The 25,524-nt window shown below is 41.7% G+C and overlaps 2 protein-coding genes and 2 long non-coding RNA genes across 5 annotated transcripts; 3 read left to right on the top strand and 1 right to left on the bottom strand.

Annotated features, from left to right (window-relative positions):
• Positions 1–8,328: 8,328 nt before the first annotated feature.
• LOC146687017 (tripartite motif-containing protein 16-like) lies at positions 8,329–14,216 on the top strand. Of its 2 annotated transcripts, XM_085437939.1 has the most exons (4): positions 8,329–8,381; positions 10,018–10,125; positions 10,935–11,021; positions 11,510–14,216. In XM_085437939.1, exon 4 carries the CDS (start codon positions 11,653–11,655, stop codon positions 13,330–13,332), a length of 1,680 nt encoding a protein of 559 aa, XP_085294065.1. In that variant the 5' UTR covers positions 8,329–8,381; positions 10,018–10,125; positions 10,935–11,021; positions 11,510–11,652; the 3' UTR covers positions 13,333–14,216. The 2 variants fall into 2 exon arrangements, with proteins under 2 accessions (XP_085294065.1, XP_085294064.1); XM_085437938.1 differs by lacking the exon at positions 8,329–8,381 and having other exon boundaries at positions 9,885–10,125.
• On the bottom strand, positions 9,305–11,686 carry LOC146687018 (uncharacterized). The gene is made up of 2 exons (XR_014916277.1): positions 11,628–11,686; positions 9,305–10,186 (listed from the first exon to the last, which is right to left on the bottom strand). It is a non-coding gene; the product is annotated as an uncharacterized LOC146687018 (long non-coding RNA).
• Positions 14,217–14,328: 112 nt separating the features above from the next.
• On the top strand, positions 14,329–15,954 carry LOC146687019 (uncharacterized). The gene is made up of 2 exons (XR_014916276.1): positions 14,329–14,832; positions 15,686–15,954. It is a non-coding gene; the product is annotated as an uncharacterized LOC146687019 (long non-coding RNA).
• Positions 15,955–18,068: 2,114 nt separating this feature from the next.
• On the top strand, positions 18,069–22,048 carry LOC146687020 (uncharacterized). Its single transcript, XM_085437988.1, has 3 exons — positions 18,069–18,695; positions 19,726–19,987; positions 20,690–22,048. Exons 2-3 carry the CDS (start codon positions 19,738–19,740, stop codon positions 21,532–21,534), a joined length of 1,095 nt encoding a protein of 364 aa, XP_085294114.1. The 5' UTR covers positions 18,069–18,695; positions 19,726–19,737; the 3' UTR covers positions 21,535–22,048.
• Positions 22,049–25,524: the final 3,476 nt, after the last annotated feature.

The raw sequence follows: 25,524 nt of genomic DNA on the forward strand, positions 1-25,524 counted from the left end.
ATATTTAGACTATAATGACACTCCCGAAACATCAGCTTCTGTTCTATGGGAAGCAGGGAAAGCTGTGATGAGAGGTAAAATAATTTCTTTCTCATCACATAAAAAGAAAAAAGAAAACAAAAATATTCAGGAATTAGAAAAAAACATCAAATCACTAGAAGAAGCCTACGCGTCCCACCAAGATCAGGAAACATTGAACAAAATACGCAAAAAAAAACTAGAATTAAATGAGATAATTGATAAAAAAACAAAATTCTTAGTACAAAGACTACGCTTACAAAATTATGAACATGGTAATAAATCCGGTCAATTTCTAGCAAACCAGCTAAAAATAAATAAAGAAAAAACAACTATATGTGCTGTTCAAGATTCATCTGGGAACACAATATATGATCCGATACAAATAAACAACATTTTCAGGGATTTCTATAACACGTTGTATTCACCACAAATAAACCCATCTAAAAAAGAAATTGATCAGTTTTTGGACAACATAACTCTTCCAAAATTATTAGACACTCAAGCAATGGCACTGGATTCACCACTGACACCAGGTGAACTCCAGGAAGCCCTGATAAGTATGCCCAATAATAAGGCTCCAGGTCCAGACGGCTTTCCTGCAGAATTCTACAAAGAATTCTGGTCGATTCTAGCACCAGTTTTCTACAGAACGTTGTTGGAAATCAAAGAAAAGGGCAGACTTCCATCAAATATGAATTCTGCAAACATTAATCTCCTGCTAAAACCAGGCAAAGACCCTGTATATCCCTCAAGCTATCGTCCAATATCCCTTATAAATGTAGACCTTAAAATAATCTGCAAAGCTCTCTCAAAAAGACTGGAGAAAATAACCCCCCTCTTAATTCATCCTGACCAAACTGGTTTCATAAAAGGTCGGCACTCATCAACAAATACACGTAGATTACTTAATTTGATAGACTACTCATACAGTAAAAACCTAGAAACTACAATATTCTCTTTAGACGCAGAAAAAGCATTTGACAGAGTTAACTGGAAATTTCTATTTGCAACTTTACACAAATTTGGTTTTGGATCCTCTTTCATAAACTGGTTAAAAATATTATATAATTCCCCAACAGCTTGTGTCAGAACAAATGACCAGACATCCTCCAGCTTCTGTCTCTTGAGGGGCACCAGGCAGGGATGCCCACTCTCCCCTTCACTGTTTGCAATTTTTATTGAACCACTAGCAGCAGCAATTAGACAGAATTCAGTAATTAAGGGCATAAAATGCAAGAACATGGAACATAAAATCAGCCTTTATGCGGATGATGTGTTACTCTTTCTCCAAAATTCACAAACCAATATCTCTGTGGTGATTGAATTGATAAACTCTTTTGCAAGAATATCAGATTACTCAATTAACTGGTCAAAATCTACAGTCCTACCGATTAATTGCTCCCTCCATAATTCCTCTTCAACACCACTGCAATCGGGAAATATAAAATATTTAGGTATTAATGTTTCTCCCAAGCTTGCAGATCTAACTAAATTAAACCATATCCCACTTTTAAAGAAGGTAGAAGGTGATCTGGCTAGGTGGAAATGTCTACCCATATCACTCATGGGAAGGGTTGCCGCTATAAAAATGATGGTCTTACCAAAAATAAATGATTTATTCTCAATGATCCCAACTAAACCGCCACAAGATTGGTTCAGATCTCTAGATTCATGTATGTCCAAATTGCTTTGGAAAAATAAACCCCCACGTATAAGCTTAAAAACACTACAAAAGACCAAGGATAAAGGAGGATTAGAACTACCTAACTTTCAGCACTACTTCTTAGCCAACAGGCTTCAGTTTATCTCAGGATGGCTAAAACATACCGTCTTAGATGAACCTTGGCTAGATGTAGAACAAGCACTTTGCAATAATCTAGAGATTTCAGATCTACCATTTATCAGCTCAAACATCCAACGACATGAATGCTTTAAAAGCGTCAACATCAGCTCTTCTCTGACAGCATGGTGGGAGTTTCTAAAATTCACGGAGTCTTCATTAATCCCATGCAAACGTACACCTATCTGGAACAACCCTGACATATTACAAAACAATAATATGATAAACTTTTCAGATTGGAGTGGTAAAGGAATCAAATATTTAGAACATATACTAGAAGGAACAGAATTTATTTCATTTGACGGACTAGTTACACAATATGGGATCAACAAGAAAAGATTTTTAGAATATCAACAAATTAAATCCATAGTAAAAAAGAAATTTAAACCGGGTCAAGTTGAACTACAAACACCACCAAGTGTGGTTCAATTTCTTACTCTTAAAACCCCCAAATTACTTTCCAAAATATACAGAATGCTTTCTAAAACAGATGAATCAGTATCACTTCCTATTGCAAAATGGGAAGCGGATTTATCAGCTAACTTAGACCAAAACTTCTGGTCTCAGACTTGCTTACAAACCTTTCATCTAATCAGAAATCCCAGTCTTCAATTAATTCAATACAAAATATTACATAGAGTGCACTATACAGGTCATCGGATGTTCAAGCAGGGGCGGAGCGTGGGGGAGGCTTACTGGGCTTAAGCCCGGGTTGTTTTGTCAGAAGCCCGGGGTCTTTTGGAGTGTAATTTTTTCATAGTTAGATGCCTGGCTGACAACTGTATAAAACAAAAAGTACACACAATATTCGAAGCACATAGTGCACACTGTGGGAATTTACGACTGTGCGTGAATCCCCCCTGATATTGGTATGATCCGAGCTCAGGCACTAAGCAACTGAGCGAGGGGGCGGGGCAGCTGCTGCCTGTGAGTGCACTGTTGGAGAAACGGAGCCAGCCATACTAAGGAGAGCTTAAGTTTGACCAGGTACCAAAGCAAATCATTCGTACCGTACAAATAATGTAAATATGACGGTGAATCACGAAAGATTGATATCAAACTGATCACTTGACCAATATTACGTTACTTGCTCTTCAAGTGAATCAACAAATGGCGAAATGAAAAGCCGAACAAATGCTATTTTTTAGAGAATCTTAGCTTACGTGTGTTTATTTCATATTTTCAGTTCTTACCCTCCCCGACTAAATCGGTTTCAGTTATGTACTGAAATATAAGAATGGACATTAGAGGCTTCTTTCAAAGAAAAAACTCAGGTAAATGTTATTTTATATATTATGCTTTGTATGTTGTTCAGTATATTTCTATGCAAAACAAGAGGGATTTCAGTACAAAGCAGGATATTCACATTTGTAACCAGATATTTACATACACTTTAGGGAGAAAACATAAAACATTTTTACTGTACAACATCAATTTAGAGTAAACTTTTGTTTTAGATAAATATTGAAATATCTTTTGAATTAGTTAAATGTCAGAATAAAGAGAGACAGAGCTGTCTATTTTTTATCACTTTCATCAAATTTAGGAGTACATGTACACTAAGTTTGTTAATTAATAAGAAAACTGCAGACGATTCCATTCTGAGCTGAAGAAGCTTCTGATAGGTTAGTAGAGTCCATGTGAGTAAATTGGTGGCACAGCTGTGGATGCATATAAGGCAAAACACAGAGCCTGTTTCTGTGACATGGGAACATCAAGAGATGTCAACCAAAACACCAGGAAAAGAACTGTGGAGCTCCATAAGTGTGGCTCAATTTTGAATACAATTTGGTGCCATTTAAAATTAAGAAATACAGATAGTTTCTCTCTTTACTCTTAAAGTTAACAAATATGTTTTTTATATTTATCAATCTAAAAAAATAAACATTTAGTCTGATTTGATGTTACAATTTAAAAAGTGTTTGTGTTTTCTGAAGAGTTTGTAAATATCTGTATATTTGATGATTGTCAGCACAAAGAGAGAGAGAGGAACAGAGAGGGAGAGAGAGGAACAGAGAGGGAGAGAGAGGAACAGAGAGGGAGAGAGAGGAGCAGAGAGGGAGAGAGAGGGAGATGCAGAACGAGGACAGAACAGAGGTGAAACAAGAGCAGGTGAGACAGACATGTTAGTCAAATGGTTGTTTACCAAAAGTATCACCGTATCATAGGTCCTCATGTATCTCGTACCTAGTGTTTCTTTTTAGGTTTGTTATTTTTCAAATTCTATATTTATTAAGTTATGCGGGCTTGTTTGCACAACAAGGCTAAATAATTATATAAACTTTTCTCAATCTAAATATTGTACATTGGTAGAATTAAAAAATAAGTGTAGTGCAGGTCTATGATGATTTTTAGTGCTACTATCATCTAGTTCTGATTCTGGTTCTGTCTTGGTTAAATCCTAAGTAGTCCTGATTTTGAACTGTTGTAGTCCTGTTTTAATTCTGGATCAGTTCTGGGTCTGGTTGAATTGGGGTTTAGTCCTCATGTCTTGATACAGCCCTGATTTTGTTCTGCCTTGCTGCTTAAAAACTAGTTTAAGGTGTCCTGCACATGTGATATATATTTTTCCCTATATGAAGTCATTCTTTTTTGAACAAAACTCAAAACAGAGCCTATTAATCTTTCAGTCATTTTTACCCCCCCCCCCCCCCCCCAAAAAAAAACCAAAACCCCACATGCATACTACCCTTTTGGGCTAAGCCCCGGGTGTTTCAAATGTCTGGCTCCGCCTCTGTGTTCAAGATGGGCTTTACGTCTACCAACAACTGCTCACACTGCCAAACTAATTCACCGGACAATTACATCCACGCTCTTTGGTTCTGTCCACCAGTTCAGAGGTTTTGGCGCGAGATATGTGAGGACTTATCAAAGTGTCTGAAATGTAACATTCCAACTTCCCCCTTAGTGTGTTTGTTGGGCAGCTTAGATAATGTCACTTCAGAAAAGAATATAGCCCATATGGTTTTCACTGCCCTATGCATAGCCAAGAAAACAGTCCTCATGAAGTGTAAAAATAAAAATAATCTTAATTCTAACCAATATAGAAATGATCTATTAGATTACATTAGTCTTGATACAGCCTCTGCCACCACATCAGATCAATTGCTCTGGGCTCCTTTGATCAGCTCCATCACCTAGTGGGGGTAGGGGGTCATAGTTTGGTCCCGCCTTCACTGCTGTGATTGGTGTGGGGGTAGGGACAGGCTTAGGGCGTCGGGGGGTTCCCCGGAAGCATCTTCCTTGGGGGGCTCAACCCGGGGTAGCGGTCATGTCCGGTTGGGGGCTCTGTTGGCTCTTAGGTGACGGTTTCCTCGTGGCTGCGTGCAGCGGGGCTAGGGGAGGGTCTGTGCTGACGGACGTGGGTTACTGACCTGGTAGCCTGTCTGCCCCTGGGTGGGTCCGGGATGGGTGTGAGGTTCTGGGGGCGCTCCGTCTCTGGGCTGGGGCCCTGGCCGGGCCTCAGGGGCTTGGGTCCTGGTTGGTCTGTTGCCGGGGTGGTGGGCGGGTGGGTGCATGGGGGCCTGGCCCTGGCGCAGGGTGCCGCCGGTGCGTCGAGCCACCTGGGGGGCTCTTCAACTGGTGGAGGAGATTGCCACACCTTGCAGGAGCTTTCCTCTCTTCAGGAACTCTCTCTGCAGGAGAGGAGGAAGATCTCAGCCTGGGCGTCTATTGTCTTATGTAGTCTGGAAGATGAGTGGATGGTGGGGTGGGTGCAGTTTTCTCTGTGGTGGGGTTGGGTGGACTGTCCCGGGCTCTGTGGGGCCGGGCGGTGCTGCTGCACTGGGCCCCGGTCTGGATGGGCCTGGGCCCCCTTTCCCTGGCGGGTCGCAGAGTATGGGGGTGCCTACTGCGGGGGAGCTGGCCCCAGGGAGGGGTCACTTGCCACTCCCTTCCTTCCCTCCCCATCTCCAGCTGCGTCCCTCTTCCCGCTCCACCACAACCACCCACACATGCAGGGCCTTGGAGTAGGGGTGTGTCACCAGGGTGCAGAGGAGGCTACCCCCCCCCCCCCCCCCCCCCCCCGTCCCCTTCTGGCTGCCTCTGCCTCAATTTTATCCCACAACTTAGACATTCACATTACTCACACTCTCATTACACATACATATAGGATCTTGGGGGTGGGCACGATACACAGAATCCAAATTACCATCAGGGTGTACAGCCTCTAAACCAGACACTCTAAACCAAGGCACAATGTACATTTCAAATTCCTTTAAATTTAAATATGTTTATATTGTCTCCTGTAAAATAGTCAGATGTCTATTCATATTAATGTACAGAATTCACCTGCTTGCTGCTACTACTGCACCTTCACCCAGTGTATATACTATATGTATGTGTGTGTATATATATATATATATATGTTCTTCCTCTACACCCCCCCCCCCCCCCCCCCCAATTTTTGCACATGTCGAGGAGCGTGTCAGGCTACATTTCACTGTGTATTATACTTGTATAACTATGCATGTGACAAATAAAGAACCTTGAACCTTGAACCTCACCCCTGGCGTCGTTGCCCACCTCTCAATTTTAAATACACGTAGACATTGAGGGCTAGCAGGTGGGACTATGCGGTTACCTGCTGCTCTCTGGCAGGTAGCTCCATGCCCTTCTGGGTTTTAATTGCACCTTAGAACACACATGCATCAACACTACAATGAGCAGGTGGAGGGAGGTTTGGAGTCTTCTCTCACCCCCGTTCTCTGCGGCCTGCTGGAGCGGGGGGGCTAGGAGGAGGAGTTGGCCGTCCGACTGCGGTCTGGAGTGTGGGGCCTCCCTGCTGCTGCGGAGTCGGGACGGTCTGCCTCCCCCCACCGCAGGGAAAAGGGTAACACCACCTGGGTCTGGGTGCAGTTCCCCCCCCTCCAGGGGCAAGGGTACCTAGACCCGGTTCGTAGAGTACGCTTGGGGAGCGTGATCGTGTGTACAGCGTCTCTTTATGTCTGTCTCCACGTCGGTTGAGTGTGGAGTAAGTGCATATGAGAGCATGAGGGTGGGAATGGATGTTTGTGTCTGTGTGTGCCTGTATGTCTGTGTCTATATGTCAGGCTGGGTATCAGACGCCACCTCTCTGGGGACATCTCAGGCCCTCCAAGGTTTGGAGGCCTATCTCCCCCCCCCCCACCACTTCCCTTGCCAGTGGCGGACTCCCTCAGACATCGGTGCGTTGGTGGTTCTTTGTGTCTGGGGATGGGCGTCCAGGTACACGCCGGCTCACTCCTTGGCGGCCGCTTATCGGGACCTGGAGCCTGGGGCTCGCTCGGGCCACTTCGGAGGTGGGGTGCCCCCGACCTCTCGGCCTGGGGCTCGGTCACTCAGGCACGGCTGGCTGCCGGCGGAGCTCACGGGCGCGTCACTGCAACCCCCCCGGCTTCTGCTCCGCGGCTGCTGAGTGAACCCTCATCTGGGACTCTCCTCAGCTCTTACTGGGACAGTGGCGCGGCTGCCCCTCTGTTGGTCTTCCTTGGTCTCTTGTGTTCTGGGGGCCTCTGGATGTCTGGAGTTTTGATCTCCTCCATACCTGCTTCATGCCCTGGAGGACGGGGCTGTGGCCCCCCCACACCCTCTAGCAGATCATTACATGAAGGAACCTTTTAAAAACAAGCGCGTCCATGCTCACAGGTGTACACACGGGTGATCACACCCACAAACTACACCCTTTTTGGCTCCTACCTCAAAGCACACTGTGTTCTGTTGATCTTATGTGCTGCACAATAATGTTTAATATTGTAGCCACAGGGCAGCTGTGGCTACAATGTAGCTTGCCATCGCCAGTGTGTGAATGTGTGTGTGAATGGGTGAATGACTGAATGTAGTGTAAAGCGCTTTGGGGTCCTATGGACTAGAAAAGCGCTATACAAATGCAGGCCATTTACCATTTAGTATTTACTGTCATATTCTCATATATCATTGTGATGTTGTTTATTCTATTACTCTTGTTTTCTTCTGCTTGTTCTCTTTTTTCTTTCTCAGCAGGTGATCCAGGTGATTGATATATGCATTTTTTCTCTGCCCATTCTGTTGGTTTTTGTTTTTTGCCCTTCTCCCCCGTCCCTCTTCTCAGCTGTTTCTCTTTCCCTCTTTCTTTCTCCCCTTCTTTCCCCCAGTCAAGTCTGTCCCATATTCAGCAAGTGAAAATAAAATAAACAATAAAAGGTGAATCAAATGGACCATTACGGCAAGGCTGGGATGGTCAATTTGGTAAAGTAAATCCGTTGGGCATCTTTCTTTGCCTTTAGACAATAATTCTGATGGCAAAGGAGCCAAACAGGACAGGCAAAAAAAAAAAAAAATGATGTGTGCGGTCCAGAAGTAGAAGAAGAAGAAAGAGGAGAGCAGAAATGATGACATTCTAGGCTCGCTTTTCACCTTTGATGTACTCTTAGCAGGAAGACTTTGGTTTGGTGATGTGTTAGAGATAATTTAGTGGTTGAAGCTACTGTGGACTGACCAGATCTGCCATCAGCTCAGAGTGCTGGATATCACCGCAAACCTGAGACAAAGTCATACAGAACAGGTGTGTAAAACTGTGATGGTGTCAGTGAAATAACACTGACTCATGCAGGACTCTGATAAAAACTCAGCTTGTGGGCTAACAGACTAAAATCAAAGAATGCTTCTCTTTTTCTCTTTTGTTAAAAACTTTGAACATCCAGTGAGACACAGAGTAAAGTGACTTTCCGAGATTGTTTCTTCTTCTACAGATTCAGATAAATGATGTCATTTTGAGCCAGAAAGAACATTTCCATCATAAAGTAGAAGACTTTTATATTCTTTATTTATTTATCTGGTAAAAAGTCTCATTGACTTTAAAATGTCTTTTTCAAAAGAGATCTGGCCAAGACCAGAAGCTCCAGTTTTCTCTGCTTCTGTTTGCAGCAGAGCAAAAAGGACAGAGAGCAAGGGACGAGAGAAGACACGAGACAAAGACATGAACGGGACCAAATACTAACCAAGACAACCTAAACAACAAATACTGAATAAATTCAAGAGCGTAAGCCCTTGAATTCTGATTTAATAAAGTAAATCAGAATACTTTATTAATCCTGAAGGATTAATAAAGTATTCTGATTCTGATAACTAGGAAACATAAGATACACAGAGAACAGAATAATGATTAAACAAGACTCAAAAAACCACAAACACAAAACACTGGGTCAACGACCCAGGTACCCTAACAGCCGAGGGAAAAGATGACCTCCTATTCACATCAGTATGGTATATTTTACTCCCATATCACTACTCAAAGATCATATTTTATTGTTGTAGGTTGTGGAGGTGACACACACACAAGCTGTAGTTCAACAATGACTTCATTCCTCTATTGACCTATAAAGAGGTCTTGTTACATAAGATTAAAGCTGGAAACTGACACACATAAGCCCAAACACATTGTGTTATTGTGGACGTTGAAGTCACTGCATGTGTTTTTCATGAAGATTAAACTTTCCTGTGCTGTTGGTTCTTTGTTTAATTCTGTTGATTCTTACTTTTTTGTTCCTAAAGTTTAAACTAAACTCTTGTTGGATACCAGGTGTTCATTTAATAAAGCTGCAGGTTCAAACTTCTAACTGCATGAAAATGTAATGTGTAATGTCATGTGTTTCTAAGTACCATCATTGATTTTGGTCATCAAATCAGCCATTACTCATTTAATTTGATGTAAATTTCCCCTAATTTGCATATTCAGATTCAGTATTCAGTACCACATGTGAAAGTGACCCAGATCAGATTTGAAAATATTGGATTTGTGCCGTTCACACTGTCATAGCATGATCGGATATAGGGTCGCATAGGGTCAAAAAAATCGGATTTAATGCGCTTTCGCCTGCAGTGTGAACGTAGCCTTAGTTAGTTCTTAGAGTTTGGTTTCTGTGTTCCCCTCTATTTAGTGTCTGTACCGTGTCTCTGTGCATTTCCTGTTTTATTGTGAAGGTCCATGTCTTATGTTAGTGTGTTCTGTTCACATTTCCCCCTGTCTCGTGTAGTCAATTAGGTTCAGCTGTGTCTTTGCCATTCCATGTCTCCCCCTGTGTGTATTTATACTATGTGTCCTCGTGTGCTCCTCGCCGGTTCATCTGTGTTTTTTCCTGCATCATTCTGTGTCGTCTCCCTGCATCTCCATTTTAGGTTTCAGTTCTGTGTTGTGTTAGTTTTTTCCAGTTTAGGTTTCACCTCCTGCTGGCCTCCGTTGCCCGTTCCTAGATGCCCCTGGTCTCATATCGCACTGGACTTCATCACTGGTCTCCCACCATCCTCAGGTAACAGTTATTCTGACCATCATCGATCGGTTCTCCAAAGCTGTGCATTTCATTGCTCTGCCTAGGCTCCCATCAGCTCTGAACACCAGCCAGATTCTTACACAGCATGTGTTCACGTTCTGGGTTTGGAGAGAGTTTTGCAAGGAACTAGGGGCTCAAGTCAGCTTACCATCCGGTTTCCATCTCAAACTAATGGGCAAATGGAACAGGCAAGCCACCTTGGCTTTCATACCTTGGCTCAGGCGATTAGAGGATCATCAGGGGGTCCTTTTGTCCCTCTGTGGGGGGATACTCCCACTAGTTTTAAATCTGGGACTCCCCACCATTTGATCTTAGAACTGAAGAAGCTTCTCGGATGAGAGGTGATGAGAGGTGAAAAGTCTTCAAGCAACTTAAACAAGTCCAGACGCTTTTCTTTGCAAGCTGATTTGACTACGATGACCTGGATGACTGAGAACCTTCACAGACATAATAAACACAAAGTTTTTGTTCTATAACATTTTTCTATCATTGCTTTATTATGGATTAGGTGCAAGAGTTGTTAAAATGTATAATTAAATAATAGATGAATTCAATAGCAAACTGTGCCTCGTTCTCAGATGGACAGCAAGTGGAATGTGATAGATGAGATGAGGAGATGGAAGGAAGAAGAGAGGCAAAGAGTGATTCACAGGCAGAGCTTAGTTTATTTCCCAGTTTTGTTGCCTTATGGTTCCAAGCGCCGTGACCAATCTTTGCGTTTTATTATTATCTCATAACACTTGTTTAATCAGCTACCCTCTCTCCTGTGGACTGTTTAATCTCTACAGTCTCAGATCAACACAGCCCTGCCCTCCAGCACTATCAGCAGCAAGAGCAGAAGCAACCCCCCAAACAGCAACATTGTACCCCATCAGGTAAAAAATGGGCTACGTTTGCTTTGCATTGTGCCCACCTGATGACAGTGATGTAGTGTGATGTGATTCCATATTAGATTCTTGATGAATGTGGGTTGTTGTTCTTCAGCCTGCTTCTATGTGCCCTTTTTAACTGTGAGCACCCGCCCCTTTAAACATCTCTGCACTGCCCTGACTAAATGTATATATAAACTGTCTCTATGGTTTACAGTCTGAGTCTGACAAGCTGTCAGCTGTTCATTTCTGCTATTTGAATTGTTAAAAGAAACAAACTATTCATTTAGCAGATTAACAAAAAGAATAGAGAGGCATCCAGTTATTGACATTTATATTATTTAGTTAAAGGTTTGAACAGAAAAACAATTAAACACAGAGCCTCTTCCTGCTTTCTGGAATGAATCACAGCATGAAAGCCCTTCCTCTTCTTCCTGCTCTCTAGCTCAGCACCTCCTGTCTGTCCATATCGTTCTGTGTTCCCTCCCCTTTAGATCTACATTATGAAGATGGGTGTAACCAACATGTGTTAGAGCTGGCAGGCCCCATTCACAGCAGCAACACTTGTTGTTCAGATCAGACCAGTTTCTATATTAAGGAAGTGAAACTTACACAGACACTGACACTGAGAGGAGAAATGGCGCAGAAAGGAGTTCAGCTGGACCGAGAAACCTTCTCTTGTTCGATCTGTTTGGATCTACTGAAGAATCCGGTGACTCTTCCCTGTGGACACAGCTACTGCATGAAGTGTATTGAAAGCTTCTGGGATGAAGAGGAAAACAAGAAAATCTACAGCTGCCCTCAGTGCCGGAGGACTTTCACAGTGAGGCCTGTCCTGGTGAAAAACACCATGTTAGCAGTTTTAGTGGAGCAGCTGAAGAAGACTGGACTCCAAGCTGCTCCTGCTGATCACTGCTATGCTGGACCTGAAGATGTGGCCTGTGATTTCTGCACTGGAAGAAAAATGAAAGCCTTCAAGTCCTGTTTATTCTGTCTGGCATCTTACTGTGAGAAACACCTTCAGACTCATTATGATTCACCTACATTCAAGAAACACAAGCTGGTGGAGCCCTCCAAGAAGCTCCAGGAGAAGATCTGCTCTCGTCATGATGAGGTGATGAAGATGTTCTGCCGTACTGATCAGCAGAGTATCTGTTATCTCTGCTCTGTGGATGAACATAAAGGCCACGACACAGTCTCAGCTGCAGCAGAAAGGACTGAGAGGCAGAGAGAGCTGGAGGTGAGTCGACAAAACATCCAGCAGAGAATCCAGGACAGAGAGAAAGATGTGAAGCTGCTTCAACAGGAGGTGGAGGCCATCAATCAGTCTGCTGATCAAACAGTGGAGCACAGTGAGAAGATCTTCACTGAGCTGATCCATCTCATCCAGAAAAGAAGCTCTGATGTGAAGCAGCAGATCAGATCCCAGCAGGAAACTGAAGTGAGTCGAGTCAAAGAGCTTCAGGAGAAGCTGGAGCAGGAGATCACTGAGCTGAAGAGGAAAGATGCTGAGCTGAAGCAGCTCTCACACACAGAGGATCACATCCAGTTTCTACACAACTACCCCTCACTGTCAGCACTCAGTGAGTCTACAGACTCATCCAGCATCAATATCCGTCCTCTGAGCTACTTTGAGGATGTGACAGCAGCTGTGTCAGAGGTCAGAGATAAACTACAGGACATTCTGCGAGAGGAATGGACAAACATCTCACTGACAGTCACTGAAGTGGATGTTTTACTGTCAGATCCACCAGAGCCAAAGACCAGAGCTGGATTCTTAAAATATTCATGTGAAATCACACTGGATCCAAACACAGCAAACACATGGCTGTTATTATCAGAGGGGAACAGAAAAGCAACATTTATGGAACAACAACAGTCTTATTCTGATCATCCAGACAGATTCACTTCGTATAAACAGGTCCTGAGTAGAGAGAGTCTGACTGGACGTTGTTACTGGGAGGTGGAGTGGAGAGGGGCAGAAGTTTATGTAGCAGTCGCATACAAGAATATCAGCAGAGAAGGATGGGGTTATGAATGTGTTTTTGGATATAATGACAAATCTTGGTCATTATATTGTGACAACAACAGATATATATTTTGGTACAACAACATCCAAACTCGTGTCTCAGGTCCTCGTTCCTCCAGAGTAGGAGTGTACCTGGATCACAGAGCAGGTATTTTGTCCTTCTACAGCGTCTCTGAAACCATGACTCTCCTCCACAGAGTCCAGACCACATTCACTCAGCCGCTCTATGCTGGACTGTTGGTTTACGATGATTATGGAGCCACTGCTGAGTTGATTAAAGTGAAATAGACTGAAGTCTTTCATATTGTTGTAAGTTTAAATCTGTATTTTAGTTCCCTTTTAGTTTCTCTCCATCATTATTGTGGTATTTATGTGCTGCACATAAATCAGATGTCAGTCAAACATTATGGGCAGTACCTCGACATCTTCAACATGTTGTCTTGATGTTTTTACGTTTTATAGGTGGAGCTCTTTCCTGTGTCTGTTCAGCCATGGAGACTATCAATGCTTATGGATATTTTTATTTGAAAAATTTCTCCACATGACAACATAAACTTCTCTATCTTCTAAATGTTTACTGAATATTTTTCTTAGGTATTTGTATGTTGTTGTTTCTCTTCACTGATCTTAACAGAGAAGTCTACAGACCTTCCTTTATCACACAGATTTTATTCTCATTTGTACATTTATAAAGAAAACAATTAATTACAGAGCAATAAGAAATTTTAAGAAAGTGCACTATATCATAATTTATAGTAAAGTGTATTAAAGCATCGTTAGTTAGTCACTTATTTAGTTTGGAGCTGTATCATCTGACACTGTAGAAACATTTCCTCCAGCTTCAGCACAGAATGTTAAAAACAGAACTATTAATGAGAACAAACAGTAGGAACACAGTATCAGCAAACATCATGGCTTAAAATGGAGAGTAAAAATCTAAAAAGAAATAAACAAATTAGTAAAAAGGATTTCCTGTTGACATGTTATTGGTCCTATCTTGTCTGCAGCACCTCCAGGATGCTTCTTATATGTTTCTGGTTATTTTTGCACCAATTTTAGTTTTTGTCAGCAGGAAGTTCAAGTTCAACTCAGTGTGTTTGTTTGTTTTTTTCAAACTGATGCCTGACCTTGAACACCAAACATCTGTCAATAAAGCAATGATATAAAATGCTTATATTAGTACTGAAAAACTGCATATCCACTTTACAAATATAAATAATGATATAAATCCACAGCTGAACTGGAGGAGCAGCTGATCTAGTTCACTCATGTGTTTCTGGACTAACGGTGTGTTCACACCGAACGCGATGGACGCGAATAGAGCGTCAGGTTTACATGTAAAGTCAATGGAAAGGCGCGATGACGCGCGATTGCGGGTCCCGCGAAAATTCGGAAGCAGATTTGCGTCGCGAAAACGCCAAAACGCGTGAAACGCGCGTCAGTGCAGCGCGTCTGGCGCGTTTGACTCGCGAATAAAACCACGCGCGTGAGTTTTTGTGTTGCATTTTGTGCATACGCGCGTTTCGCGTCTACCGCTCGAGTTGGAAAAATCTGAACTCCAGCGTCAAATCGCGCCGCGACAACCAATCAGGAGCCTGGTGACGTGGCTGTTACCTAGGTCAAAGGGGCAGATCCAGCCAAAGCCTTTCATACTTCAATGGAGGGGAAGGCTAATCAATGCGGTAGCAAACAACTCGGAGCTGTACAACACCAGCTGCTTTCAGTACCGAGACAGGAATAAAAAGGACCGAGCTTGGAGGAAGATATGTGAAGAGATCGGGCAACCTGGTAAGTTCATTCATTTCTCTTTTGAAAGTTTTCACTGACCCGGGGAAGTCGCACAAAAGCTAGCAAGCCACCGCTATTTTCCCACTGACGTACAAATACCGTTCTGCTTTTATGCATGTTGTCATTTAGGAATATATTTTATTGTTTATTAATAAACAGCACACAGTGGTCCCGCTGTTCATCCGTCACTGCTTTGCTTTTTCGCTGATTTTTTATTGCACCGGACAGCATTGCATTCTGCAGCCTGATTGACAAATCTCCTCCGTGTCGTGTCTCCTGCGCTTGCCAAATTTATCACGTTTGGTTTTGATAACCATCACGTCCAATAGAAAAAACAGCACAAAAACACCCATAACTATGAGCCTCATTCGGAAATAGACACCTGCACCGTGAGGGAAAAAGGCGCACGAAAGTGGCGGGCAGATGAAGACAAACCGCGGCATAATAATACTTTTACGTTTTGCAATCTACAAAGGTTTGCACTTTGAGAACCAATTGTGAGAACTGTGACCAGGGGCTAGTTATTCTGAGAACCCCTGCAATAAATGAGGGACCACTGTCTACTCTATGATTATTATATTCAACCTGTTAACATTTAATACTGTATTGATAGAACCAACTGATTCTGCAGCAGAGCATCCCCAGTCCCTGAGCTCCTGCTGCTGCACCCACAGATATGTACAGCAAGCACTGATACCTTTTTAGTCGGTGGGATTCCCTTGTGATCACCTTTACTAAATATCTACAACCAATCTGATTATATCCTGTTATTGTTTTTTTTTTTTTCTTCAATGTTGAAATTAAAATCTAGTAGCAGCCTTCTCATTTCTTTGTGTTTTGTGCTGTTTTACAGGCCCACAGAGGAGGACGGCTCCGAGGCAGATGAGGGACGGGTCCCAGGACGGTCCATCGGCGGTGGAGCTGGCCATCCTGGAGTCCCTGAAGAGGCCACACCAGTCTCCAATGGAGCATTTCCTCCTCAGCCTTGTTCCTGCTCTGGAGAGCAGCTGGTCCTTTTTATTACTGTCTCTCTGTAAATTCTTATATTTTATATATTTATGTTTAATGTTTTTCTGTTTGAGACTTTTAATATTATTTCAAATAAATTTTTATAATGACTAATGTCTCAGTTCTACTACACAGCAAATGTTGGCACACGACTTGACACATGTAGAATTTATTTCATATTATACTAATGACAAAATATACTGATACAGTGGGATGCAGAAGTTTGGGCAACCTTGTTAATAGACATCATTTTCCTGTATAAATCGTTGGTTGTTACAATAAAAAATGTCAGTTAAATATCATACAGGAGACACACACAGTGATATTTGAGAAGTGAAAAGAAGTTTACTGGATTTACAGAAAGTGTGCAATAATTGTTTAAACAAAATCAAGCAGGTGCATAAATTTGGGCACCACAAAAAAGAAATGAAATGAATATTTAGTGTATATCAATGTGTGTGTCTCCTATATGATATATGGGGTGCCTTTGTCTGGATGTGCTTCCCATCCAGAGCTGCACAGCACAGAGGAAAGTTCCAGCGCTCCTGGAATCCCTCTGTGATGGACCGCCAGTCTCCAGGTGAAGGCACAGCCATGAAGTCGTCCACTAGACAGTCCCAGATGGACGTCGCTGCCTGGGGGGTGATCTGGCTCACCGTGGACACACCGACTCTGAAACTGAACGCGATGGTCCTGAAGGAGTCCCCGGTGACAAGGAACCTGGACAAAATTGTTCAAAATCAGTATTATGTGTACTGCAGTTACAAAATACATCATTCAAATTCCAAAATACTTTTGTGATGTCAGATATAAATCACAAAACTTAAATCTTACATAAAACATTTTGTAATTATAAGGATAATTACAAAATGTATATTAGATAATATCTAAAACAGTTGTGTTTTGTTTTAACTTTAACATATCATAATTTGATTGGTAGCAACTTTCACAACTACAGTGAGCCAATCACTCATAATTCCTAAACATGTCAATCAGGTAGGAATGAAGTAAGACATTAATAGAAATAAAGAGTTGTGTGTTGACATGTAGCCCTTTCCTTGCTTAAATCATTAATATTTTTGAAAAATTAATCTGTGATAAGACAGCTTATCAAGATAGAACCATGTAACTAGAGATGAACCAAACTGTTCACAGTTTTATCTAACTCTCAGTTTTAAGAAAGGCTGGTGACCCCTGTTATAGAGTCTGACAGCTGCAGGGATTATATACAAATATTCAACTATCCCAGAATTAAACCAGGTCTAAATAAAAAGGAGTGAGTATCACTACAAGGTTAACTCAGTGGTGCTAATGCTACAGTTTGATATCAGCAAACACCGAGCGCATACATTGATGTGACACCACAGCCATGCTATCATGCAAACACTGATAACAGCATAAATCGAATTAAATCGGGGCTTGATGAGAGCTTCTGAGTATCACTAGAAATATTATAAAGAGTCGTCTCTGTACCACAGTTTGCTTTCAGTAAACACCGAGAGCATTCACTGTTAGCATAGCACATCCATGTTAGCAGTGTATAACTGGATGGATTAGCATATTAGCACAGATATCAATAAAGGACTACCGTATTAAATAGTTTTACTAACCTCAGGCAGACAGACAGGCGCTCTGCAGGTGGGATTGAGCGCCTGTAGTTGGTGTCTAGGCGGGCGATGCTGGGACCAACGAGGGAAAGCAGGTCCTCAAACTGGCCGAGTGAATGACGGTGATAGCGCTGGAATCGGCCGTCATCCAGGCGCAGCTCCTGGAGCAAGTGGTGAAACTCACCAAACTGCTCATGCCTCTGGAGGACCTGATGGACCCGGGTACGGCGAGGATGTCCTTTACGCCGCTACTCTGCTCTTCACAGTACATAGAGAAGGGAGACTCTCTCTTCAAGCGCTAGCTCGATAGCTGCCATCTTGCAAAAATACCGGTCTGGCACAACTCCCTCCCACATTCCTCCCACATTTCCGGTTCACGCGCGTCAAAATATCATATTCTGACGCGCGATGGATTTTTCTTGGACACGCGTTGAGACGCGAATGTACACGCGTCAAATTAGGGGCGTTTGGGGCGTTTTATTCGCGTCCATCGCGTTCGAGCAAATACCTTATGATTCAGTGATGTTTGTTTTTGTTAAATATTTTGTAGATCCAAGAGTGAGTTTGACTCATGATGATGATGTTCCGAATGAAACAAAGTTGGTCACAAATTCTTCAAAGCTGTTTATTAAGAATATATTCACTTGGACTCATGAGACAGGCTTGTGATCCAAGGGAGCCATCAACTGGACAATTACTGACATGACAACAAAAAAGCTAAGTACAGAGGGGGGAACAGAGGTGAAAATACTTGCTTTAAAGGATTGTAATGTTTCCTTTTAAAATAAGTCTCTAAGGTCAGACAAAGGGACAGAAACTCATAGCTTTCTACCAGCCCAATGACAAAACTATAAGTTGTTTTTTAACATCTACTTTTTCATCTATTTGGCAGTCACAGTGAAAAGTATAAACATTGGCACGCTTTGTCTTGTGATTCTGCTGTTCGTAAAAAATGACCATGCGCAAAGTACCAGACTTTAAGGCTTTGACTTGATGCCAATGGCCTGAGGAGGACAGTATTACCCTTGGACATGTGTAGTCTGCCGTCTACTCAATAGAAGAAGAAGAAGCGCGGAAATGGCACAACTGTCTTCAGTTTCTGGGAGAGTTTAACAATGAGAGACTGATGATGCAGAAGAAATCTCCGTGGTTAAAAACATTAAAAACAGTCGTCCAGGATGATGAGATCCGCCACTGGCTCAGACTGCTGTATATCAGCCGGAGACCCGAGATGAAGTCACGCAGCAGGTATGTAAAACTGTGATGTTCTCAATGAACTAACACAGGAACGATCTGAGCTCAGTCTGTAAGCTAACAGGCTAAAATCAGAGAGCAGCTAATCAAACAAGTGCGTCCGTTTTTTTTAAAGGTCAACTTTTAACAATAGACTTTCATGAGACACATCAAAACCAAACAGGGAGGGAAAGCTTCGGTTTTCTGCACTGTGCCACAGTTCGCTGTCTGCTTCGGTTCACGACGCCTCACTCCGGGGCTACAGACAGTTCTCTGCCGCCTGTGGTGCTCCTCACCTCCGTCTGCACCCACAGACTTCCCGAGGTGGAGGCAGGCCGGCAGGGACTTTGAGAGATGGGCTTTACTTTTAAAAATACCCCTTAATCAGGGTCTAACTCACTAAAAGATGGCCACATGTCTCTCTCCAACTTAATCTCTTTCTTTTAAGTAATTGTTTTTCATTGAAATGAAATTAATTGTTCAATAAAATGATTACATTTATAATTGAATTAAAGTTAAATGAATCAAGGTGATTTTGACTTTGCTAGTTAACAGGAAGAGAAACAAACTTACACAGGATAAAATGAAATTTGGACCCAGCAGAAAAAGTCAGATCACAGACAAACAGAAACATTCCTCTTTGGCTAAAATAAAATGCAGATTATTGCTCATCTGCAGTTTTAATCATGGTGAATAATTTATGATTCAGCCAAGTAAGATTCTTCTGTGTGGAGGTTTTTCCCCTGTCAAAAGGCATTGACCATTACCTTCATCTAAACATGGAATTTAAGTCATGTAGTTGCCGTTGTTTGTTTTTAAAGAGGTCATAATATTTTTGTGATGGTAGAAATTTATCTTCAAAGTAATAGTTATAAAGTGAATTAATAAGACTTTCCAACAAAGAGAGGGAGTCACATGGTGCTTCTGAAACATTTGTACAAACCTCTCTCACATATGTGAGCAACATGCTCACAGTGTACAGCCCTGCTGACTGAGGCTGCACCTTTACCTGTCTAATCTTTTTCTTTTTACTTTGTTCCTCAAGTCCCACATCAACATGAAGTGTAAGGAGGAGGAAGATCTGGCTGGCCAGCAGGTCTGGAAGCAGGAGAGGAACTTCAATCTGGACCAGGAGGACACAGATCCCCCACAGATCAAAGAGGAACAGGAGGAACTCTGCATCAGTCAAGAGGGAGAACAGCTTGTAGTGAAACACGAGGATGAAGGCATCGTCGTCTGGAGCGGGGAAGAGCGGCTCAGACAGCTGCATAACATCTGGAAACCTGAGAAAGATTTACAGACCAGCGGTAAAACTGTAATCGCTTTTCTGAAGTGTTAACATTAATATTAAACCTACAGTTTGTATCAGTCAGATCTATTTAATGTGTATTCGTGAAAACATGACAGGGAGTTTTAAATGGACTGGTTCTTATATAGCGCTTTTCTACTCAATCTTGAGCACTCAAAGCGCTTTACAAAACTTGTGCATTCACCCACTCACTCCCATTCGCACAAGCACATTTTTCTTAGTGCTTTCTACCAACATTCAGACACACATTCCACAGATCAAAGAGCAACTTGAGGCAACTTGGAGTTAGTATCTTGCCCAAGGATATTTGAAATGCAGACTAGGTGAAGCCGGGAATCGAACCGATCAGTAGATGATCTGCTCTACCGCCTGAGCTACAGCCACCCCCAATAGTGAAGATTATTTTGAAAAATATCAAGATGTAGATCAGTTTCGAGATCAACTCCAAAATAGATCATCAGTCAGTCAGTAATAAGTGAGTTCTTTTTTGTTTGAAAGGTTTTTTTTACTCTTAATGTTGCTGAAAAATGTCAGAACTCAAGTTCTCATTTGCATCAGAGTGCACAAATAACTTCATTTTTACACACTTTTAATTTCACCTGCAAATGTGAGCAACATGCCCTCATTACAGACTTTAACTAAAACTTTATCTTCTCAGAAGTGTTTTTCTATAATTACATTTTTTTTATTGTTCGTTTAGACCTCCACCAGCAAACTGCCTGTAAGGAGGAGGAGTTTGTCGCCAATCAGCAGGAGAGGAACTCAAGTCTGGACCAGGAGGACCCAGATCCTCCACAGATTAAAGAGGAACAGGAGGAACTCTGCACCAGTCAGGAGCTGGAGGAGATTGTACTGAAGCAGGAGATCAATAGTTTTATGGTGACTTCTAGTTTTGAGGAAAGTGACCTCAGTGAATCAGAACCAAACGATGACCAGCTCCTTGCTCTTAACTTTCCTGAACCAGAGCTTGAGGAACAGGAAGAAAACCAGCATGTGGACTCGGGATCAACTAGAAATGCGGAGCTGAAGAAAAGGAGACGTCACAAAAACCGAACAGATAAGTCTCGGAGTGAAACTGATACAAGTAAAAAATCTGTAAGCTGTGACACTTGTGGAAAAACTTTTCAGTGTAAATCCAACCTGACGAGACACATGAGAGTTCACACAAGTGAGAAGCCACATTCTTGTAGCACCTGTGGGAAAAGATTCATTTGGAAATCAGGATTGGAAACTCACGTAAGGATCCACACAGGCGAGAAGCCGTATTTCTGTAGCACATGTGGGAAAAGATTTGGTAAGAAATCAGGACTAGAAACTCATTTGAGAATCCACACCGGTGAGAAAGCGTATTCTTGCAACGTCTGTAGGAAAGAGTTTAGAGACTTGTCGACTATGAAAAGTCACAGAAGGATCCACACAGGTGAGAAACCATATATTTGTAGCTCCTGTGGGGAAAGATTCAGTTGGAAATCAGGACTGAATTTTCATCTAAGGATCCACCTGAGTGACAAACCAAATCACTGCAGCACCCGAGGTAGAAAATGACCTCATGCTCCAAGTCACGGTACATTTCCTGTCCACAGCAGTGAAGGGCACTCTATGTTGTTTGTTCCAGCCCTGACTTTATGTTTCTCTAAGTTTGATATTTTTTTTATTGGTCTTTAAAGGTGACACAAATATTTATTGAACATGGATGCTCTTTTAATATTTACCACAGAAACTTGTATTTCTTCTTCAGTATAGAAGAAAACAAACATGAAAATGAGTTTTTCATCACTTGTTCCTTGTAACAACCATGATGTGATTCCTTTTTATCAGCCAATAAATAAGTTTTGATACACAGGACTAAAGATTTAAAAAAGTTCAAGACAAGTATACAATTTTTATTTAAATATTTTTTCTTTGTGATTTATGTTAATGAAGGTTATACTTCAGTATGGCTTTGACCTGGTTGTCCTGGTTCTTCTTAGCAACATGTTGCAAGATTTGATTAAAAATGTTTGTGACTAATTTTGTGTATTGTGTAATCCCTGCTAAATAAAAGCAGTTAAATGTGCTATATTGGCTCATGATAAGTGTTTATATCATTTTGCCTAAATGCAAGTAAACTCAATGTTTGCCAACTCTGTGTGTGCAGTTTGCTTCATAAGTACAGTAACAGAACTTGAACTACATGGAGCCTATTTTGATTACATCATTACAGATGTAGATATTATTCATAGTTCATATTTCACAGTGTGCTGCAATCTTCTCCACAGACCTGCATTGCTCTCTGTTCAGACCCGTCATCTTCAAGATGTCCACTAGATGTCGTCAGAGTTCCCCCACTTTCCTCATCTATTGTGTTGCCATTACCTGAGCCTGCTTAAAACCTACAGTCCTTTACATATGGGTTCATTCAGGGTCATGTTTAGTGGGCAGGTTTAGTGCGATGAAGGAAACTCGTTTTCTTTAACTTTACCTCTGAGTAAGTAACTGGAGTAACAGACTCACTGATTCCTCCCCTCCTGCTGGACATGAACCAGCTGACTGACACTTGTTTTCATTTTCTCATTCATAAAGTTGCTACCAGTTCAATTCATTTATATTTATATAGTGCCAAAAAACAACAGTTGCCTCAAGGTGCTTTATATTGTAAGGTAAAGAATGTAAAAACCTCCACAATTGAACAAGCTGAAAAGAGCAAATGCTTGGCAGCAGTGGCAGAAACAGGCTTTCTGTCGTAATCACTGTAAAACACTAATCACTGGTCAGTCATTTGTTCTACAAATTCTACATTTGGATTTCTGATTATTATTTCTGGCTGATTTTCATTAGATCGACCTGAGTAGGGCAGCGACAGATGTGTGCGGTCCAGAAGAAGAAGAAGAAGAAAGAGGAGAGCAGAAATGATGACATTCTAGGCTCGCTTTTCACCTTTGATGTACTCTTAGCAGGAAGACTTTGGTTTGGTGATGTGTTAGAGATAATTTAGTGGTTGAAGCTACTGTGGACTGACCAGATCTGCCATCAGCTCAGAGTGCTGGATATCACCGCAAACCTGAGACAAAGTCATACAGAACAGGTGTGTAAAACTGTGATGGTGTCAGTGAAATAACACTGACTCATGCAGGACTCTGATAAAAACTCAGCTTGTGGGCTAACAGACTAAAATCAAAGAATGCTTCTCTTTTTCTCTTTTGTTAAAAACTTTGAACATCCAGTGAGACACAGAGTAAAGTGACTTTCCGAGATTGTTTCTTCTTCTACAGATTCAGATAAATGATGTCATTTTGAGCCAGAAAGAACATTTCCATCATAAAGTAGAAGACTTTTATATTTGTAGGAGCCATAATTGAATGTATTGAATTTAGATGATCACTGGGTTTTTATTTGTTTGGTTGTTATGGGAGTCACGTGGGTGCTAGCGGTGACATAAATGGGCGTTGTCACTCTGTCATTCACGGGTTTTGATTTTGACAGAGAGGAGGGCTGGGTAGCCGTAGTTTTTGTTGACCGCTGCACTACATGTTTCGCTTCGTTATATTAGAGCCTGTGATGTTGTAAGAGTTTGAATCAGGAGCCGATGATACTACTCTGTAAACTCTCAAAGCACTTTAATTAAACGAGCAAACAATTCCATCTCTCGCATTATTGCGTAACTTTGACAGCGCGTCAGGCAAATAGGCAGGCTCCATCCCCGGCCTGTAGCGACTGTGGAAGTCGCTATATCTTTAGTCAACAAAAAACGGCATTCTGGAGAAGCCAGCCGCAAGCAGGATCAAAGGAATCAGATCAAGGAACCTGAAAGCCACAAGTAAGTGCAGCGCATCTGAATGAGTGAGCCCAGCAGCACCGACACACCTGACGCAATTCTACCTGTGCATGTCTGGTTGTGGAAAAGGAAGCGACATTGCATTAGCGCTGAGATGTTTCAAGAGGAGACACTGAATGGAATGAATGTTGGTTAAATGTGCAATGTTTTTGGCTGCGCTCTTGGATTGATGACTGCGCTGCGTCTTATTAATTATGCTGCTTGGATGACGTTCAAATGGACAATTAAAGTGCCGTTACGTTGAAAGGATTTTATGGTCAAAGTCTATTGTGGCTTCCAGTGGATATGTTTTAATGGATAATCACTGAAGATTAAAATAAATAAATAAAAAATCGAACAAACAAACGGGAAAATCATGAGTCAAACAGGTGGTGATGATTGTTCCTTTAATGATTTTGGGGGAAAGAGAGAAAGAAAAATGACTGGAAAGGCATTGTTGAATAAAATCGAAAAATCACAAAATGAATGCAAAATATATGTTAATAAAATGAAAGGACTAATACAAAAAATGAAAGCGCTCCTGCAACACAATGAAAATCTTTCTCAAATTAAGCAGTATTTGGTGGATTTAAAGGCACTGTGTGAAAAGGCTTCAAGTTCACATGTTGAGGTGTTGTCTTTGGTGCCAGAGGAAGAAGTAATAAAACAAGAGGAATGGTTTTCAAGTATCATGAAATACACCAATGTGTTTTTAAATGAAATTCAGAACTGGATAAATCAAAGAGAACAAAATTCTGCTGTTTGTCCAAAGCAAATCAATTTATTGGAAAACAATGTTACATCAAATACTGAGACAGAAGTGGAGGATGATATCAAGCCAAGTGATAGTGTTTCAAATGTTGAAAGCCACAAAACTTCTTCATCAAAATCTTCAACTTCATCTGTTCATATGAAAGCTGAGGCAGAGTTGGCAGCTTTAATGATAAAGCAGAAATTATTGGATGAGAAACATGTACTGGAAGAAGAGGAGGAACGTCTTCGTAAAAGAAAGGAAAGGCTAAAATTGGACACTGAAATTGCTGAAAAAATGGCTACAATAAATGTCCTTAAAGCTCAAAGTATAACAAGCAAAAAAGGATCTTTAAAAGTTTCAGATGGAATGAATTCATACATTTCCCATGAAAGATCTAAACAAACCCTTAATGTTGATGCATTAGAATTTATACCTCACATTTCTGCAAAACAAAATTCATTGACTAATGCTGAAACTCAAAACCGGAGAAAAGATAAAACCCAGGAATGTGTCATGCAACAAGCTGTGCTGACTGAATCTTCTCAAAATAAGCATCCTCGACAATATTCAGTTATTCCTTCAAACCCATCTGATGCAAATGGACAAAATCAGAAATCAGAAAGGGTTTATTGCCAAATGTTGAGCAGGTTTACAACATTAGGAAATTGCTGCGGTGCTTCAGTGCAAACATACTGTCATAAAAATATAAAATAAGAATTAAAAGTGCTAAGTAGATAGATATATACATGAGTGCAGGTGGTGATCAGTGCCAAACATGGAATGATGCAGTGACACAGCGTAGGGTCATGTGTTAGTGGTGGGAACAGTCATACGGTTATTGTTCATGTGTCCGACACCAGAGGGGAAGAAACTGTTCTTGTGGCGAGAGGTTCTGGTGCGAATGGACCGGAGCCTCCTGCCTGAGGGGAGCAGGTCAAACAGACTGTGTCCAGGGTGAGAAGGGTCAGCTGAGATCCGAGCTGCACGC

Source organism: Copadichromis virginalis, linkage group LG18, assembly GCF_057382275.1.
Source record: "Copadichromis virginalis isolate Kocher_CV1m ecotype Utaka linkage group LG18, C_Virginalis_male_GT1.1, whole genome shotgun sequence".
NCBI lineage: Eukaryota > Metazoa > Chordata > Actinopteri > Cichliformes > Cichlidae > Copadichromis > Copadichromis virginalis.

Coding starts and splice junctions, on each gene's coding strand:
- LOC146687017 (XM_085437938.1), top strand. CDS start 9,885: ATGTCTCCCCCTGTGTGTATTTATACTATGTGTCCTCGTGTGCTCCTC. Junction 10,126..10,934: donor TGGTCTCCCACCATCCTCAG/GTAACAGTTATT, acceptor TAATCTCTACAG/TCTCAGATCAACACAGCCCT. Junction 11,022..11,509: donor GCAACATTGTACCCCATCAG/GTAAAAAATGGG, acceptor CCTCCCCTTTAG/ATCTACATTATGAAGATGGG.
- LOC146687020 (XM_085437988.1), top strand. CDS start 19,738: ATGAAGTGTAAGGAGGAGGAAGATCTGGCTGGCCAGCAGGTCTGGAAG. Junction 19,988..20,689: donor GAAAGATTTACAGACCAGCG/GTAAAACTGTAA, acceptor TTGTTCGTTTAG/ACCTCCACCAGCAAACTGCC.